General features: G+C 40.0%; 1 protein-coding gene and 1 pseudogene across 5 annotated transcripts in view; both read left to right on the top strand.

The window, feature by feature from the left end:
• The window catches only part of IL1R1 (interleukin 1 receptor type 1), a 129,050-nt gene extending 113,041 nt beyond the window's left edge, over positions 1 to 16,009 (top strand). For all 5 annotated transcript variants that reach the window (XM_042981090.1, XM_007097780.3, XM_042981091.1 and 2 more), the window contains 6 exons: positions 1,939 to 2,004; positions 7,501 to 7,618; positions 8,381 to 8,532; positions 11,002 to 11,145; positions 11,931 to 12,098; positions 12,625 to 16,009. In XM_042981090.1, coding sequence (XP_042837024.1) covers positions 1,939 to 2,004; positions 7,501 to 7,618; positions 8,381 to 8,532; positions 11,002 to 11,145; positions 11,931 to 12,098; positions 12,625 to 13,043 — 1,067 coding nt within the window. In that variant the 3' untranslated portion in view covers positions 13,044 to 16,009. The remainder of the gene's footprint in view (positions 1 to 1,938; positions 2,005 to 7,500; positions 7,619 to 8,380; positions 8,533 to 11,001; positions 11,146 to 11,930; positions 12,099 to 12,624) is intronic.
• On the top strand, positions 3,729 to 5,413 carry LOC107181144 (annotated as a pseudogene).
• Positions 16,010 to 20,736: the final 4,727 nt, after the last annotated feature.

The raw sequence follows: 20,736 nt of genomic DNA, 5'->3' as shown, positions 1-20,736 counted from the left end.
CTGGGAAGGCCCAGAAATCATGATTCTAGTATTCCCTTCGTTGTTAATGGAAGAGCTAAACCCAAGAGCAGCTTGGCGACTTGCCAAATGTCACATGGCTGTTAGTTGAGTCTTTGTTGCTAATACTGCGTCTGTATTTTGCATTCCTGCCTCAGATGCAGGGCTAATTCGACCAACAGTTAAGAGCTGTTTTCCAATGGAAGCAAGAGGCTTGTTCTTTGGCATGGCTAAAGATGGTTCTTCCAGAGAGCTCTGGAGTTCCCTGTGGCTGGTGTATGAGGAAGAGTAGTTCCAAGGTCTTTCGCTTGGGGAGTCTGAGTGTGTAGCAGTGAGGGTTGTTGGTGTGATGGGGTGGACGCTGATGGGCTTTGGAACACGTTGCACTCCCAGAGCATGCTCTACCTCTTGTTAGTTTCTTGTTAGCTTGCCTGACCTCTCTAAGCCTGTTTCCTCCTCTGTAATGGGATACAACCTTCCAAGACTGTTGGGGAGATCAGCAATCAGGTATGCTCATCGTGTGGTCATGTGCCTGGTGCAGAACAGAGGAGAAGTAAAAAGGTGTATGATGATTTTTCTAGTAAATCTTCTCGAGGCTTTCAATTCTCTATTAACTATGTTTCCCCTAGAAGCTATTTTACAAGAAAATGCACTCCTACATTACCTGGGGATGGGCAGAATGTTCAACCTTTCTATGTCAGATTTCGTAAACTTTCAGTAATAGAAGAGTTACTTTAACCAGGACTTTAAAAGTTAAAGGAGTCTTATTAGTAATTATGCTGGGACAAGAGGAAAAAATGGGGACTATCTCAGGTAATTCCAAAATATGATCACCCTACCTATAGCTAGGTGTTCTCAATCATCTAATAATTTATATTTTTTAAACGTTAATTTTATTGAATCAAAATTAATTCCTTGCCCACATCCTACAAGCACCAGTGCATTATAATTTCCAGCAGTCTTTATATCACTACCATCCTGAGATTTTAGCAGCTTCTCTCTGGCCGTTGTGTAGCTCTGGCTTGTCTTTCTTGACATACGGCAACCAGAGCGGCAGACAAAATTTTAGAGAGAACTAGGGAATTTTTTAGATAGGTCAAATATGTTTTAAATACCCTCTGTCTCATTTTCTGATCCCTTCTATAGAAATAATATACTTCATCAGAGATGAGGTCATATTTTGTTTTCATAAAGGCAGATTCAAAAATATTAATTGAGCATCTACTCTATGCCAGGCACACTGTTCTACGTATACGTCAGGGGACAAAAGAGACAATATCCTGCTCTGATGGAGTTTGCTTTGTTGTTGTTGTTGTTGTTTTTGTTTTTTTGCCTTTTGTGTTTTGTTTTGTTTTGACTGTGGTGGAATCCTGGCCATTCCAGCTCATAGTTTCTCAGGCTTGGCTACAGATCAACCTTTGAAGTCTGTCTTCTTGTAAATAAAACTCAGATGGATTTCTGGAGCTCCTTAATACTTTTCCACCCTTTTTAATAAATGATGCCAAATTTCTTGGCACTCCACTCATGGGTCATTACTAAAATTACGAAATACAAGCAGGTCTAGCACTGGACGGTCCTTCTGGTTAATTATGCTTCATCCACAGAAGTACCTTGCCACGGCTACTCGCTTTTCCTGATTTGCTTTAGGAAGAGGCACTTGTCTGGAGTCCTGGTGATCTGTGTGTTTGTAGCACCAAACTTGATGGACTCAGCAGGGCCCAGGCTTTCTGGCAGGCGTTCATGGTTTTGCCGTGGCCTCTGTGGTGGCCTCCTTCTTTCACTTCTTGCCCTCTCTCTCCTGCCATATATGCGCTGGGCTCTCAGGGGAATATCTGGCCAGACTCCATGTGATATATTTTGGTATATTTTGCTAACTGTTGTCATCCGCTGAGATTCTGCTCTGTAAGAGACTAAGAACCCCTGCTGATGTTTGTCTTTCAGAGGAAGACAAGCCTGTGAAGCCTATAATTGTGAGTCCAACTAATGAGACAATAGAAGCAAGTCTGGGTAAGTGGGCTCCAATCAGAATATGCTGAAATCATTATTTTGAACTCAAGATTAAGATAAACTCTGCCTTCACTACACATAACCTAAATCATTTACTGAATACACCTACCATTAGTGGGAAAGTGGCACAGATTATGTCTTTAAATGTTTCTTTGGATTTCCTGCCTCTCAGGACAAAAATCTAGCCTTGTCTGATTTGTCCACCCCCACTCTCCTGTGGATACTTATTACCCATGGAAACGTTAGCCAGAGGCCAAGTTCAAAAGGACTAGAAATGAGAAGTGTAATTTATCTGACTGGTACAGGATGGATTTCTTATGACCAGAGCTAAGTTTTCAGGCAGAAGAATAAGATAAGAGACCAAAAAGGATAAGTTTTTTTTTCTAGGATGACCATCAAGTCAGTGAAAATTTTTTATTTCAGGAACAAAGACATAATCCTATAAGCATCCAGACCTAAACTATACAATGCGATAGCCACCAGCGATATGTGACTATGTACATGTAAATTTAAATTAAGTAAATTAGTTAATTTAGTTCAATTAAAAATTAGTTCTTCAGTCGTGGTAGCCATATTTCAAGGGCTTAATAACCATATGTGACAAGTGATTACCGCATTAGCACAAATATAGAACATTTCGGCTGTCACTGAAAATTTTATGGAAAACCACTGGCCCAAACATAAAAACAGATTTTTATATCAGAGGATCAAACACCAGGCTGCATGAAGACCGTGAATAGTTGTACAGAGATTAGAGGTAAAAGTTTGGGACCAGTGGAGGCTGTATGTGTCCAAGCAGTTTATTAATGGTGGGAGGTAATATAAAGGCATTCACAGATATAAAAAAACAAAGATGTGAAAACTCACAATTACATATAAGCCAATATAGAATCTAGAGCAGTATTCTAGTAATCTAGAGCAATGCTTTTTTGTTTCTCCTCATTACTGCTCCCCTGTAGAGCCTAAAAAGGCACTCACCCTACCCCCACCCTATCTTCTTCCCTTCTTCAGTTTTCTAATGCTACAGATATATTGTATATCTATTGATGTACCGTGCACTTTGCAGGGTCACAAACCATTGCAATATCTAAGGATTTTCTTGCCCAAGATCCACTTTTTGCCCTGGTGGCCATAGCCTCTGTTAAGAATTCTTGTTCTAGATGTGTACACTTTAGAGCTCTATAGTTTAGGTGACATTGATCTCCAAATCTAAAAATAGCTTCAGATTCAGAAACATATTTTAATATATCATATGTTATTATATTTTAATGTATCATGTTGGTCCGATGCACCCATCACCCTGTCCTATGATTACCCTGTAGGTCTAACAGGCATTTGATAAGATTCAATACAAATTACCAGTAAAATAACTTAGGAACTGAGGGATACTTCCTTAACTTAATAAATAACATCAGTTCAAACCAATAGTCACTAACATTCTTCATGGTGAGCCACTGTTGTGTTAGACCTTCTACAGGTATAGACCCCCTCACTGAAGTCAAGAGCAAGACAAAGATGCCCACATAACCAGCATTACTTAACATATTTCAGAAGTGCCACCGATACAACCATAAGTAAAGGAACCAAGTCATGCTTACTGTAAGGGAGAAAATGACTTTATTATTAAAATTAGAATTAGTATATTACTAATTGGCCAGATATAAAATTAATATTCTAGGTATAGCAGAAGTCCCTCCAGCTGTGGTGGTGTACTGTGGGGAAGAGATAGATTTGTGAATCCCAGAGCGAAGGCCTACTTCTCCGAGGCCACTGCTGTGAGGAGGAGACCCTGGGTGAAGCCATCATCACCATGTCTGACCAGGAGTCAAAGCCTGCAAGTGGGGACTTGCGGGATAAGAAGGAAAGAGCATACATTAAACTCAGAGTCGTTGGCCAGGATCGCAGTGAGATTCACTTTGAAATGAAGAGGACAGACAACGTGTCTCAAGAAACGCCAAGAACCATACTGTCAAAGACTGGGAGTTCCAGTGAATTCACTCAGGCCTCTCTTCAAAGGTCAGAGAATTGCTGATAATCACAGTCGGAAGGAGTTGGGAATGGAGGAAGAAGAAGTGATGGAGGTTTATCAGGATATCAGGAGCAAATAGGGTCCTTCAGCAGTTTAGATATTCTTTTTATCTTTCCTTCTTTCCCGTCAGTCCCTTTTTACTTTTAAAAACAGTTCTTTTGTGGCGTTCAAGGTGGAACTGAAGACTGTCACCTCACCTCGTTAAAACCTCTGGTAATTTGAGTTCTGGTGTCCATTAGTTATTATCATTTGTTTTCATGGTGCTGATTTTTAGTAATCGAGCCTCAGTCTCCTTCCTTTGCCCTCTCCTTTTTATAAATTACGTGTGTGCACAGAGGGGCCATCTTTTCCAGGACCATGCTTCTTCAGGCTTGTGGTGAATAAGACCGACGTGAGTGTTCATACTGGCTTTCCAGTTGGCCCTGAAGCTCCAGCACGTGATTGTTTCCCTCCTGACTTGTGGCTTTCAGTGGGAGATGGAAGTTTCTCAGAGAACTGAGCTGTGGCAAAATGGCCTTTCCTTAATTTAAAGCTGCTTTTAAAATCAAGGGGTCTGACCCCAAAGAAGAGGAATCGCAGGTTGGAGTCGAGGTGGCATTGAGATGGTGAGAATAGTGACTGACTCCAAAGATGGTGTCACTGAAGAGAAATCATTTTAAGATTAAAGAAAAATCTTGTCAGAAGATCCCCGAAAAGTTCTGCTTTTCATAAGCAGTCAGTAAAGTTATTCATACACAAGTGTATACCACAGAACACTGCACTTTTTAATTGTATTTGTACTTTTTGGCCTGGGGATATGGGTTTTAAATGGACATTGTCTATAACAACTTCATTAAAATACATAAAATGCTTGTAACAAAATCAATATTCTAAAAATGGTGAACTTGTTTGGCAGTAACCAACTAGAAAACATAATGGGGAAAGAGATCCTGTTTGCAACATGTCATAGAGATGTCTATAGTTTCTTGGCAAAATCTTTTAAAAATAAATAGGATTTAGAGGGGAGAAAAAAATTCTGACATATAAATATCAGGAAAACTGAGATTTAAAGCATGCATATTGACAAGGAGTGGGAGCTATGTTGTTTCCAGTGGGGATAAAATTGGTATTTAGAGGAAAAAAATCTCAATCAACAGATATACTGTATATCTGTGGTATTAAAAATTCATGGGGAGGCAGTCAATTAGGGTAAAAATGTCTAAAAAGACTCAAAAGGGAGCAATAATGGAAACAGTCTTGAGAAACACCAATTTAAGGGAAACTTTAATAGAAATGTATGTTTTTCCTGTATGGAAAACTAGAGATTGTAAAGATATCAACTCTTAAAATTGTAGTTTTATTTTTTTTTTAATTTTTTAAGTGGTTATTTATTTTTGAGAGAGAGAGGGACACATAGAGTGTGAGCATGGGAGGGGCAGAGAGAGAGGGAGACAGAGAATCTGAAGCAGACTCCAGGCTCTGAGTTGTCAGCACAGAGCCCCATGTAGGGCTCGAACCCAGAGCTGTGAGATCATGACCTGAGTTGAAGGTGGATGCTTATCCAACTAGGCCACCCAGGCTCCCCTAAAATTATAGTTTTAATGGAATTCTGACAAAAATATGAATGGGCTCAAAAGTTTGCAAGTGATTCTTAAATTCACCCAGAATATTAAAATGATGAGATTTTTAAAATAGTATTGACAAGAAGAGCTCTAAATAATACCAATGTTTACCCTAAAACTATAGTAATTAAGATTGTGGTACCCTTGACATCAGTATACACATTTAGCTCAACCAAGAAAGTCCCAAATAATTTATTTTATGACAAAAGTGGCATTACAAATTATTATCCAATAAGGGGTTCTGAAATTATAAATGAGCTATTTGGATAAAAACATGAAGTTAAATCTCTCCCTCACACCGTACCCAATTACATTCTAGACAGAGTAAAGAACTAAAACAGTCAGAACAATGAAAACATTATATACCTCAATGAAAATGTACTTGGGTATTTTCCTGATTTGGTGGTAAAGCTTTTAGAAAAAATTGTGAAAACATATAAAACAGAAATTTGACCAAAAAAGGGGAGGGAGGGAGGGAGGGAGGGAGAGAGAGAGAGAGAGAGAGAGAGAGAGAGAGAGAAATATCAAAGAATTTCCATAGACAGAAATAAAACAAAAGCAACGAACTCTGAAAGTTATTTGGAATAGTTTTCATGTATGATAAAACGTTAATATCCTCAGTGAATAAAGAGCTCCCATACAGCAGTGGAGTTAATATGAGAAGCAATTAAATAATGGACAGTAAGCATAACAAACAGTTCTTAAAAACAAACTGATACTGAACTTATAAAAGATGTCCATTCACCATGATTTCAAGAAATGCAGAAACATTTTTGTTTTTTTTTAAAGTTTCTTTCTTTATTATTTTGAGAGAGAGAGAGAGAGAGAGAGGCAGGGAAGGGCAGAGAGAAAGAATCCCAAGCAGGCTCCACACTGTCTGTGCAGAGCCTGATGTGGGGCTCAACTCACAAAGCGTGAGGTCATGGCCTGAGCCAACATGAAGAGTCAGACGCTTAACTGTCTGAGCCACCTAGGTATCCCAAGAAATTCACACAAAAATTTAAATGGCGTTTTGAATTCTCTCATTGGACAATGACTAAGCAAATATATTTGGAATCTAAGGGCTTGGGGGTGAGATAGCATTCACATACCCTGCTGGACAAAGTGTAGATATGTACAGTCTCATTTGGAAGAGGGAGGATGAGTTTTTAAACATGTTTATCTCTTAATTCTACTTCCAGATTCAAAGTAATACTTCAGGATATGTACAATATTGATGCACAAGGGTGTTCATTAGAATATTAATCCTAATAATGAAAAATTAGAAGCAAATTGTGTTTAGCAATAGAAAAGCCATTAATCATAGTAGATCTGTATTACAGAATACTAAGCAGCCATGAAACGGCCTCTTTTGGAAGGCTGATCATGTGAGCTGAAGTTCCCAGTATACAATATTTATAAATGGTAGACAATAATGTTTCATTTAAAAAATTTCACGTATACACAAAGAATGAGATACATGAAGTTACTAATCACGATTCTCTCCAAGTGGCAGGTTTAAGGGCAATTTTTCTTTCTGTTTGTACTTTTATTTATTTATTTATTTATTTTTAACGTTTTTATTTATTTTTGAGACAGAGAGAGACAGAGCATGAATGGGGGAGGGGCAGAGAGAGAGGGAGACACAGAATCGGAAGCAGGCTCCAGGCTCTGAGCCATCAGCCCAGAGCCCGACGCGGGGCTCGAACTCACAGACTGTGAGATCGTGACCTGAGCCGAAGTTGGACACTTAACCGACTGAGCCACCCAGGCGCTCCTCTGTTTGTACTTTTCTATAATTTAAAATTTTTAATCAATAGCCATTTACTAATCTAGATAGATCAGATAAAAATCAATAGCTCTGATTAAAAATACATTGCTTTGCAGGATCCAGGCTACAGTTGATCTGCAATGTCAGTGGCCAGTTGAGTGACTTTGTCTACTGGAAGTGGAATGGGTCATTAATTGATGAAGACGACCCAGTGTTGGTGGAGGATTATTTGCCGTAAGTATGCTAAAAGCCTATCGTGCAACTGAGAAGTTTTGGTATTACACTTCATATCATGCTTTATACAACCTTGATGGTTTCATTGAATAGCAAGAGTTAGTTGGCAGTTGACTGGCCCTTGACCCTTTGCTGCCCATATTGAGTTTTGCTGAGCTAAACAGGATTTATAAGAACTTACACACTTAAGGTAAAAATACATGTCCTCGTGGTGTAAATTCCGAACCACTTGGAAGGCTTTCTCTTGACCATAGGTAGATGTGTTACAGAATTCTAATGAAGCAACTTTCCTGAATTACCCTTCATGATATTCTGGTTTTTTAAAAGCAGTTTAGGAAAGACTCATTAGGTAGGCCAAGAGCCTGGCACTCTACCTCTCAAGTCTCTAGTGGCTTTCTGATTCCTCTCTAGGGATCAGCTCCTGACTCCTTAACATTCTCCTTGGTCATCTGTCCCAATCTCCTGTTTCGTGTGTTCTTCTCAGTGCCCCATGGTGACTAGCATGTGCGTCCATTTTTTTCTTCTTGGAAGCTGATAATTTTAACATGATCTCTGCTACTGAATCTTTCACTGACTGTGGTCTTTGGGCTATAAAATCTCAGATCAGTGTTGCCAACAGCCTGATTATTATCCCTGTGCTTAGGGCTGGTGATAACTTCTGCTGTAATTCATGTGGCGAATAAAGAGATAAACCATGTGTATATGTCTCAGTTGTAGTAGTTTTACTCAAACAACTTCATGTATTCTCTTTCTTTTGAACAGAGTGGAAAATCCTTCAACCAAAAGAAAGAACACAATCATCACAGTACTTAATATTTCAGAAGTGGAAAGTAGATTTTATCTATATCCATTTACCTGTGTAGCCAAGAATACAGATGGTATAAATTCAGCATATATCCAATTGATACATCCAGGTAAACAACAAAATATTTGAAATGAAGTTTTGGTTTCCTGTTGCAAGATTCCATGACTTTGAGATTTGCAATGCTATTTCCTCTGCTTAGAAGCTCTTGGATTCCTCTTAACCTGGCAAATTTCTATTCTTTCACTTGTCAGCTGAACTACCTCTAGGAAGCTTTCTGTCTTGCTGCCTGCTCTTAACAAGCTCTCTGCCCAAAGAGACGAGGTTAGTGTCTCTGTTACATACTTCACAGAACCCTATGTCCCTGTCACAGTATCTGTCATACTTAGTTTTCTTTCCTTGACTTAAATTGTGTGATGGTGCTGACCATTTATCTTACCATTCATTCTATATCCAGAGCTAGTAGTGACTTAAATCTGGCATATCATAGGTATCTGATGAATATTTTTAGGTAAATGACAGAATAATGGATGAACAGGGGAAGCCTAAATATCCACTTTCCAGAAAGGAAGTCAGAAATCACTAGTTCTCTTCAACTGTGTAATCAAACACAGTACTGAAAATCTTTGTGCAATATTTTGGTTGTTTGTAGTTGAATTAAAAATAGGGTATTTATAAATGTGTACATGGAGGAAAATTTAAAAACCTATAGACAAATTATTAGAATTAGTAAATGAATTTAGCAAGATCACTGGTCTTTCCGTCTATATGTAAACATATGCATATATGTGCATATATATGGTATTTCTATGTATGTCTATAAATACCAACAACAAACAAACTAAATTTAGAAGATTACATTTACAATAGTTTCAACAATTATCAAATACTGAGGAATAAGTCTAGCAAAGTCTGTTCAAAAGTGTGATACAAACTAAAAAAGAAACAAAACATTATTGAGATAAATTAGAGAAGACCTAAGGTTATACAATGTTCATAGATTGTAAGACTCAGTATTATAAAGATATCAGTTCTCCCCAAATGAATCTATGGATTCAAAAAAATTCCAATCCAAATTTCAACAGTATTTGTGCAAGTGTGGGTATGTGTTCGGGTGGGTGTGTTGTTGTGGGCAGTTTTATTCTAAAAGTCACATGGAGGGGCGCCTGGGTGGCTCAGTTGGTTAAGCGGCCAACTTCAGCTCAGGCCATGATCTCGCGGTCCGTGGGTTCTAGCCCCGCTTCGGGCTCTGTGCTGACAGCTCAGAGCCTGGAGCCTGCTTCAGATTCTGTGTCTCCCTCTCTCTGACCCTCCCCTGTTCATGCTCTGTCTCTCCCTGTCTCAAAAATAAATAAATGTTAAAAAAAAAAATTAAAAAAAATAAAAAATAAAAAATAAAAGTCACATGGAAATGCAACAGAACAAGAATAATCAAGGTGGCCTTGAATAAAAACAAGAAATCTGGAAGATTTACACTACAGGTATCATGATCTTGTGTGAAGCTACACTAATTAAGGCTGTAAATGTGAACTGTTCATTGGGCCAACTGGATATTGGTCTGGAAAATGTGCAATCCTGATTTCTGTTTCATACCCGAATCAGCTACGGATGGATCAAAGACCCAAACTGGGAAAATAGAATGATGTAACTGTTAGATTTCTCTTTTCCGCATGGCCCCTGACATTTAGAAGCCACTGTCTTCTTTCTTCTCTACACCGCACCCCATTACCCCTCCTTCACCTTACTTCTCTGTCCCTCCTCCACTGTAATCTTTGGATGAATAATTAGAGAGTGAAGCTGAGAGAGTGTGGAAGAGTGAAACATACTGTATGGCATCCCTAAGCCCTTTCTTTCCTTACCCCCAAACTTCAGCTTTCCCCAGCTAACTCTTGCACCTCCAGAAACTTTTGTAGGCTTTTGTGTGACTTTGACTTGTTTTACTCTGAAGTGCTCTATCCTATGGTCTTTGGCATTTTTTTCTGTGTTATTGTATACAGTGCACCCTTGAACAACATGGGAATTAGGAGCACCAACACCCCCATTCCCAGTCAAAAATTTGAGTATAAATTTGACTTCCCCAAACTTAACTACTAATAGTCTACTGTTGACCGGAAACGTGATGGATAACATGAACCGTTGATTAACACATACTTTGTATGTTGTATGTATTACATAGTGTATTCTTATAACAAAGTAAGCTAGGAAAAAGAAAGTGCTATTAAGAAAATCATAAGGAAAATACATTTACAGTATGGTATTGTAAAAAAAAAAACAAACAAAATGCATATAAATGGACTCACACAGTTCAAACCTGTATTGTTCAAGGGTCAACTGTATTATAAGATTTAGGTGGAAATTTAATACAATGCATCTCAGTTTTATACAGTATCAATTCTAGACGGCTTTGTACATTAGTATGCATTACTAAGTTGTGATAATGAATAGGTTAATATTACCTGGGATTTGGGATTGCAGGCCAATCCCAAAAATGGTTTCTCTGGGATGATGATATTTAATTTGGTATGCTCAAGTTTTTAATTCTTTTGATTCTAATATATTTTTTCCCTCTTTTCTGCCTTAGTCCCTGATTTCAAGAAGCACACAATTGGTGTGTTTGTCATGTTAACTCTAGTAATTACATGCTCTGTTTTCATCTACAAAATCTTCAAGGTTGACATTGTGCTTTGGTACAGGGATTCTTGCTATGATTTTCTCCCTCCAAAAGGTACAACTTTGTATTCTATGCAATATTTCCTTGTTGGAGATAAGGGGTAGTCAAGCAATGTAGAAGATGGCTGAGAGGGTGTTTACTTAAATTTTAAAATGAAATGTGGCATATGCAAGAATAGTAGCTATTCGTGTACATAATTATAGTTTTGGAACTGAATAGACTAAATAGCATTGTTTTCCAGGTTACTGCTTTAGTGTTCATAATGGTGGGGTAGACAGGCATTGAGAGCATCTGTTTGTAAATCCAATATGCATTGTTGAGGGCCTGCTCCATGCTGGTTAGGACATAGATGACCCCATGATCTGTCTTCAAAAGAAAGAAAGAAATATTTTCATGTGTCAGGGAACCTCTCGCTTTCTCTTTTGTTTAAATCTTGCAAAAAAAAAAAAAAAAAAAACAAAAAACAAAAAACAACCCAAGACTGCAATAATACATAAAAGGAAGAATGATAGAATTCAGGGCCAAGACACTGGGGAAGAAGATAAGACCAGTGAGGTAAGGATAGTTCCCAGACCAAGAGATAGACAATCTCTGCACCTGAGGTGGCCATTCAATAACATAAGAACACCTTCATAGTGTAAAGCATAATAAATAGAAACTTGTCGATGAACACTTTAAAAAGTTGTTGTACTTTGGCATTGCTGCTTCGTTCATACCATCCCCCACACAAAATTAATAATTCATTCCAAAATGCATGTTTGGGGTATTGACTTTACCAAATCTTTTGGTCCAGATAGATTGGATCCAAATCCATCTAAATATTCTACTTTCCCCTCTAGCTTCAGATGGAAAGACCTATGATGCATATATACTATATCCAAAGACCCTTGGGGAAGGGTCCACCTCGAACTCAGATATCTTTGTGTTTAAAGTCTTGCCTGAGGTCTTGGAAAAACAGTGTGGATATAAGCTGTTCATTTATGGAAGGGACGCCTATGTTGGGGAAGGTATGTGTGTCACGGAAAAAAAACCAGTCTGGTTGTAAAAATAATTGCTAAAGCTAGGTTTCATCTTTTTAGAAGAACTGTGGCATAGGTGTATATATTTGGCAGTTTTAAGAACGCCTCAGTGGTTGGTAGTGATGATTTCTGCATCTATTAACTGCAAAAAGTACTTACTTTTCTTGTATTTTGTTGGCACAAGAATTGACGAAGTTTTATTTAGTTTTGGAAAACTTCAGAACTAGTTAGATCCACTGGTTACTTTACAACTGAGACAGTAAAATAAGAGTGGAATAGATCAAATGGTTTAAGGCTTTAAAGTTTATACCAGGAGTATTCTGAGTTCTAAGTGAAATATTCAGCTTTTGTGGGCCAGGTGTTAAGCTGGTCTATAAAATCAGAAGCTTCTTTAATCTTAATTAGGATGAGAAAAAAACATTGTACAACATAGGGGATGGGGGTCTGGTCTTGGTTTGGGAGAGAATGATATAAATTGAAATTTTACTTACTCTGCTGGGCTTCCTGTTTTCAGACATTGTTGATGTCACTAATGAAAACATAAAGAAAAGCAGAAGACTGATCATCGTTTTGGTCCCAGAGGCATCAGGATTGGGCTGGCTGGAGAATTCATCTGAAGAGCAGATAGCAATGTACAATGCTTTCATTCAGGATGGGATTAAAGTTGTCCTGCTTGAACTGGAGACGATCCAAGACTATGAGAAAATGCCAGAAACCATTAAATTCATTAAGCAGAAACATGGGGCCATACGCTGGTCAGGGGACTTTAGAGAGGACGTGCAGTCTGCAAAGACAAGGTTCTGGAAGAATGTTAGGTACCACATGCCTGTCCAGCGGCAGCCACCTTCATCCAAACACCAGTTACTGTCCTTGGCCATGAGACCAGACTCGAAGAAAAAGCTTCAGAGGGAGGTGCATGTGCCTCTCGGGTAGCAGGGAGAAGCTTGGCCAAGAGTTCCTTGGGTGACTCCTGTCTTCTGGCATTGCAGGCCAGGCTGTGCCCTCACTGACTGTACAGTCATAAAATGCACGTGTAGAGTCTCTTATCCTTGAGGTCACCTGGAATCGGATTGCTCAGGGAGCAGGATGTGGTGACAATAGCAGGTCAGGGCAATTCAGAGCTGAGAGCTTGGCAGTCCCTTTTAAAAGGCAACAAATGCCCTGTCCAAATGTTTGAACTGCTGAGAACAGGCACCAGGACAGCAAATGAGAGGAAAGAACAATCAGGAAATATTTATCATCTATAAATGTTTTTATGGAGCTGTCCACAGTCCAAGGAGGGCGGCTATGACCCAGCCCCTGGGGATAGCATGGTCACTGGCCCCCCCAGAGGCTTTCCTTGGCAGTGCTGCAGGCAAAGTGAGACTGGTATTTCACAGAGGAGGGAAGAAGTATGCTTGGAGAACTTTCCATTTACTTCGCACTTTCCCTACCCATCAACAGCCAGCAGTCTGTTTCCAGAGACTGAATTTCATTTCACAGCCCTTTAAAATTCTCATTTCAGTGAAAAAAAGGATTGCATGTTTTTGAAATCACTTTAGCTTTCTGCTGGAGAGAGGGCATTTCAAAAGCAGGAGTAGCAGAGAATAGATCCACTCTGGACACCTTCCCCCCTGGAGTGACCCTTCTGTAGCACCTTCCTCTTGTGCATTCCACTTGACTCATCATGTCTTTGGAAGGACAGCTTCCCAATCCCTTCCTCCCCCCTCTCTGTCACACACCTGGTCCACGGATTACCCTTCCTTCATAAAATGCTGCTCCAAGCTCCTCCTGTTCCTACTGAAAACACCTCTCCCGGTTTAGGACCTAAAGCCCAATTACGCATTTGCATTTCACCACTGCTGCCCCCAAACCCCCAGTCTGTCCGCACAGCTGTGCCTCTCACTGTCCAGCTCTGTGAACTCCCAGGTCGGCCTTTGCGCACTTCCACACCTGCCCCTAGTGTTCCTTCATCTCTGCGTCTCCTTCCAGTCTCCTCCGACCAGAATGTCTTCTGGAATTTTCTCCAACCCCCCAGAGTTGTATGAAATTCAAAATTTACCCCAACTCTGTTTCTCTAAGAGACTTCCCCAAGAAACTGCCCTGAGACACCTGCTCTCTGCTCTCAGTCTGATAGCACTTAGTCTGCTGGCCGTCACTTTATGAGAAGGTGGTTCTGTGTCCCAACTAGAGAGACCCTGCTCTCTGCAGGAGGGGCTGTCTCTTGTAGTCTGTGGTGGCTTCACCAGTAATTAGCACGTGTGACATAGATTTGTGTGGGGCTTTCTTGTTGAAAACTGTCCACAGATTCTCATATTTAAGTTTTACAATCATCCTAATTTTATAGAGAAAAGAAGTGACCTATTTTTTGTTTTGTTTTGTTTTGTTTTTGTTTGTTTTTTGTTTTTTAAATCACGCTTAGTGCTGTCAGACGTAGGGCTTCTGGCTCCGTCGCTGGCTTCTTAGTGCAGTGTCCTGAACGCTTGACTTCAGGTCATTGAGTGTCCCCTTCGCCCCTACCCTGGCACTTTTGTGAGAAGAAATGACTGTTTTCTGAGATGGTGGCTGAGTCTAGAGATGCTGTCTTTAAGAAACCAAATTCTAAACTTTTGAGTGTTGGAATTTACAAAAATTGTTTCGAGTTTACGGAAAACATTTCTGCTGTCATATAGTCTTTCCCAAAAGGTAGATATTTCTTAGTGAATTAAAAATGAAAGCAAGTTGCTGTTTTGGTCTAGGACATGGTTTTTTAAAACGTGATGATAGTCCTTAGAGAAACCCTGGAAAACTGCAAAGCCAAGTTCATGTGCCATTTGCTGAGGGGCACGGGCGCCATTTTTAGAAGTTGCGTGAACATGGACAGGCCCTATGTTTTTTTTATTTTTTATGCTTAATGCTATGGGTGAACACAGTCTTATATAGCATATTTTTTCCCCCTGAAAGCAGTTAGAGCCAGACAGAAACAGAGTTGAATGCTTTGCCTCTTCTCTTTCTACCTGCTTTTTCTTAGATCCAATCTGACAGCATTGCGTAATAGTGCTGTTTTGAGACTGTTGTTGTTGTTGTTGTTGTTTTTAAAAAACTGCCTTATCTTTATTTGCCAGCATATACACGAACTGTAGCCAGAAGTCTGTGGGGCTCGGGTGGGGGGGCTGTTATGCCCCCAAAAGGCCTATCAGATGCTTAAAAATTATGTTGCTGATCATTTTTAGTCTGTCATCTGTAAAATATACTTGCTATGTAGTGTCACGAAAGCCAATTCCAAACATTAGACTTAGCAGCAAAGTTGGCCAGAAAGTAAGGAGTGGGGAGAACTACCAAGAATTACCAGTGGCATTTGCACCTGGAATTTCTGGAGGGACAAGAATCAGGGGATGTGCCCTGGGACCAGGAGGAGCCCCAACAGGAAAGTGCATGTCGCCTGTCACTCCCAGTCCTTCCAGGGGGGATTCCGGGGGAAGGCGCTACACTCCTAGTTCCCTGGGAACTTCCTTTGTTTTATTGTTTTCCCTGAAAACCTCTTTTAAGCTCTTCCTTTCAGGCCTTTCCCATTAATTAGATTTTACTGCATTATCTGATGGTAATTTTTTTTTGTTTGTGTGAGTGTTTAAAGGAGAGTTTGCCATAAAGCATTTCGCTTCCAGTTGTCAAAAACTGGCTTAGCAGAATTTATATCTTCCTTCTTCCACCTCCCTTTGTTTATTTGCAATAACAGAAAAGGTAGTGAGCCATTTTTCTCAGTGGTATTTTTGATAAATTATATTTTTATTGGTTAATGATGAAGGGTTTTTATAAACTTGTTTGTACAATTCTAAGCAGATACCAAGTATTTTTATATAGTAAAACACCAGATTCATGTACAGCATGTATCACTGATCGATGGACTGTACTTGTTTTCCAATAAAATTGGCAAAAGCTGGTATTGAGAATCCTCATTGAAATCTGTTTCCATGCCGTCCCTGCCCTGGGCTTGCTGGGTCACACTCCCAGGTCTGATGTAGGGTGAGGACACCTTCTGTCTGGGGAATTCAGGGTCCACGAGCCAGCCAATGAGCTCTGGATCCCATCTCTCGCCTCAACTCTACTCCAATTGTTTGCTTGCTTCTAAAATGGATTAAAATGTGAGTTTTATTACTGTTAACACTTTATGAGTCCAAAAAAGACAAGGGCAACATCTGTATGGACTGTTTCACATTTTGCAAAAGGTTTCGTTGATTTCCTCCTTTGACCCAGGAGGTGAACACAATTGGCCGACGTGTCCACAATGCAAGCTCACCGTGCTCACAAACTCTAAAGATCAGAGAGCCCTCTGCATGGTCGGTGCTGTTCTGTTCTCGCTTCAGAGAGATTCTCAGCAAGCAGGCAGGCTCTGGTGGCACCTGGGGAGCCGGCGGGGGGAGGCAGGTCAGCCTGGGGTCTGAGGACCCATCTTACATCCTGCCTCGGACTCGCTGTGCAAATTCGGACAAACTATTTGAGCCCCAGTTTCCTCACCTATAAAATGGGTATAATATCTAATTCACTGAGTTGTGTAAGGATTAGAAAGATGAAGTATATTCTGACAGGCAAAGTGCCTAGTGTGCAGCGGGCCCTCAGAAAATGGGAGTTTGCTTAGCAGTCATTCTGTGAATACACCTGGTTACCTCACGTCATATGGGAATCTGCAAATAGAGTGGAGAGAGAAGAGTAATAACCCAGAAGTGGCAACTGACACCAAGGAGGAAGTAAAGCAATCAGAAAAATAAAGTACAAGTGGCCAGATGGAGGTGCGTGACACCGAGGCCAGGAGCCCCGCTCCCCTCAGCCATGGCATCTCTGTATCACCGAGGGGTGGGGACCGGTGTTCGTCCAAGCTGACCGTCTGCTGACAGTGGGCTTTAATGGATGTCTAATGTCTAAAGAAAGGGAGTCAGGGGTGCCGGGGTAGCTCGGTCGGTTGAGCGTCTGACTCTTAATTTTGGCTCAGGTCGTGATCTCACAGTTCTTGAGTTCAAGCCCCGTGTTGGGCTCTGCGCTGACAGCATGGAAGCTTCTTGGGATTCTCTCTCTCTCTCTCTCTCTCTCTCTCTCTCTCTCTCTCTCCTTCCCTCCCTCCCCCTCTGACCCCCTGCCCCATGCTCTCTCTCAAATAAAAAACATTATTTTTAATTAAAAATTTTTTAAAAAGTAAAGGGATTTAACACATTCCTGAAGGATTTTTCAATAAAAATGAAAAAAAAAATGCAAGAACTTCAGAAAACTTCAGGATCAGCTATCCAGAAAACTTGCTTATGCAGAATTTCTCACTGGAAAAATTCAGAAGGCTTTTTAGCATATTTTGGTTATTTTACCAGTTAATGTATTTTTTAGCAAACAACACAAAGTCAAGGCTAACAACCATTCAAAAAAATCATTTAGAAGTGTTTTGTTTTTGTTTTTGTTTTTTTGGTCATGAGGATTTTTATTCTCTTTACTAAATAACTTCCTTAGAATAGGGTTTTTGTTTTTCTGTTTTCTGGGTGTTTTTGTTTGGTTGGGGTTTTTGTTTTTGTTTTTGTTTTGTTTTGTTTTGTTTTTGTCTCTAGACATGTTTCTCAGTAAGGGTGCCATCTGGTGGAAAAAACATGAATATAAATTCCTGCACTGTCGCAGTTTTGAAACTAGAGCAAAGCACTTCGTTGTTTTGTGCCTCCTGTTTGCTCATTTGTGAAATAGGACAACCTAGGAAACCTGTGTTTCAAGGTTTTTATACGTGGAAAGACCCTGTCTGGTGTCTGAGAAAGAATCCCAAGATACATTTTTTAAAAAATTTTGCCTTTTGTTCAATACATATAAAACAAACTTAGTTTTAATTTTTTGGATTTTTTATTTCAGAGAGTGGGGGGCAGAGAGCACATGGGGGGAGAGAAAGAATCTCAGGCAGGCTCTACACTCAGCATGGAACGCAAGCTAGGGCTTGATCCACAACACTGGGATCATGACCTGAGCTTCAATCAAGAGACAGGGACTGAGCCACCCAGGCGCCCCCCAATTCATTTAGCCACAACATAGCTTTTTCAGATTATGAAGTTTGGGTATGGAGGGAGAGGAGGGCATATTATCTTGGTGTTAACTTCTAAAAATGATAATAACTTTTACTTAATCCAGTTTTAGCAAGTCAGGATCTGACTAGTTATTTTTAATGTACACTTGACCCTGGGACAACACAGGTTTGAACTGCTCATGGTTCCAGGGTCACCTGTAGTAGGTTTCCCAAATATTAATTGGGGGACTTATAAGTATCATATGGTTATAAAATCAGATCTCCTCAAGCTAGTTTGTCAGAGGAAAATCTTTTCACCTTTGAGATGAGAATCTGTTAGTGTGGTAAGTTGGGCTTGATGTGAAAGTCACAGAGGGGGTAGCAGGTGGGAAGAGAATGTTCTGGAGTTGGAATGGGGAAAGTTGTTCCTTTTTTACTTTTTTAGATGCACAAATGGATCAGGACAGTAGTCAAAATTCATAAAATACGAAAAATAGATTACACATAAAAATGTACATGGGGAGACAGGTGGGAGGGACCTCTTTTTGGTATGCCAACATTTATTTTACAACCAAAATATGACTTTGTGTGTGTGTGTGTGTGTGTTTATGCAAATATTAATTTTATGCAAATATTAGTTTTAGGGAGGAGAATTACAGGAAATAGAAGACACTATTTAAAGTGACTATTAGCCTTTCAAAACAAAAACATCCTCATCTAAACACATGCTGGTCAGGTTTTGGCTGATTAAAGTACATAAACCCTGTGTGTTCACCTTAAATCTGCAGCCCAAATATTAACACTGTAGTCAGGAACATGTGTAGTTGTTAGACCAGTTGAGCCTGTCCCACTTGAATCTAGCCCCACAGGATACTGTTGAGACTCCTCCAGGCTTGTGCTGGGAGTTGGGAGAATAATTTGCTCAGAGTGAAAGTCAGCGAAACTTGTTTTTCTCAGAACCTTTGACCTGGAAGTGATCCCAAGTGTAGCTTAGTTCATACTTCTGGGTCTGAGGTGAGCTGCAGGAATCCCATTTCTCAAGGTTCCCTGGTTTTCCTTTCACTAAATATATCCTGAGAGAGAGAGAGACTCCTGGGACTTCTTTAGTGAGAGGGGATTGCATGTTTAACATCTTCCGTGGGAACCCCCTTCTGCTTCGCCCAAGTGGTTAATCCTGCCTGGCTGCCACTCCTGTTTCTCTCCTCTGCCATCTTACGTCACTCATCCTGCTTAGCCTGAGACACATTCAGCTGCTCGGTTGCCTTCACAGCTGTGCACAGTGGCCATCCGTTTGGACACTACTGTTAAAAGGAAATGTACAATTCTGCCTTCTTCTGAGTTTTTATTTCTAAAACCTGGACCCCCCGTCCTCCCTTATATTCTCAAATATAGGGGAGATATTTTTGCTCTCAAGTTTACTTTTGGATTATTTAAAAGTGTTAATGATGTGCCTCATGTTATGCCAGACACCGGGAAAATTCTAAAGTCAGAAAACACTTAAACCTTGACACAGAGAATAGTGTGAAAGGAGAAAGCACTTCGGGAAATGAATTCGTATGGTAGAGGGTCTTAAATCCCTGACTAAAATATCTGCCTTTTTTGATTCGGAGTTGGTATAAGGGAGCTATTGGAGATTTTGGATGGGAGAACATAAGGCATAAATAAAGTTGGCCGGGGGTGGGCATAATGATGCAGGGGAATTAGGGAGTAAAAGTTTAGGGAGGCTGTTGGCAAGTGGGGACAGTAATGCCTCTATGAGTTGATTGTATGAGAACCATTTTTCTTAAATGAGTTTAAAAAAAAACCAACCTTTTTGTATTATGGAAACAGTATTGGTTTGAGAGAATGCAGAAATTTCTAAACAATACAAGTAAGAAAAATTCACCCATTATCTTACAAACTTAAAAATTATTACTAACATTTTATTGTCTTTCTATTGATAAAGCTGGGATCATATAATATGAGCAGTTTAACACCCTTACTTAGTAAAAACATTTGCCTATATTACTATTATTGGAAATGTGATTTCTGAGTGATGATTAAGCCTATCAGGTGAATGGTCTGTAATTTAGCTTTTCTGCTTTGATTGGATATTCCTTGATCTACTCCAGTAGCCTCCTACCTGGGGCCACGTTTCTCTACTTGCTACCTGATTCCTCATAACCAATTTTTCATGCTGTATCGAGAGTAAATTGCCTTTGATTTTATCTATTTATTTATTTATAAATTTTTTTTACATTTATTTATTTTTGAGAGACAGAGAGAGACAGAGTGGGAGCAGGGGAGGGGCAGAGAGAGAGAGAGAGACACAGAATCTGAAGTAGACCCCAGCCTCCGAGCTGTCAGCACAGAGCCTGATGCGGGGTTCGAACCCACGAACTGTGAGATCATGACCTGAGCCGAAGTCGGACGCTCAACCGACTGAACCACCCAGGCACCCCTGATTTTTTTTTTTTTAACTGAAGTATAACCTACATCTGGAAAGGAACACATACAGAAACAGGTCCATGAAGTTTCACAGACACGTTTTGTCCATACTGCCAGTATCCGAATCAAGAAAGGAAGGTGATCAGCATGGGAGCATCCCTGTTATGTGTCCCCCAAGATACTGACAGCCCCTGGCCCAATGGAAACCGCCATTCTGAC

This window comes from Panthera tigris, chromosome A3 (assembly GCF_018350195.1).
Source record: "Panthera tigris isolate Pti1 chromosome A3, P.tigris_Pti1_mat1.1, whole genome shotgun sequence".
In the NCBI taxonomy this organism is placed as follows: domain Eukaryota; kingdom Metazoa; phylum Chordata; class Mammalia; order Carnivora; family Felidae; genus Panthera; species Panthera tigris.
This window is presented reverse-complemented; position numbering and strand designations above follow the sequence as displayed.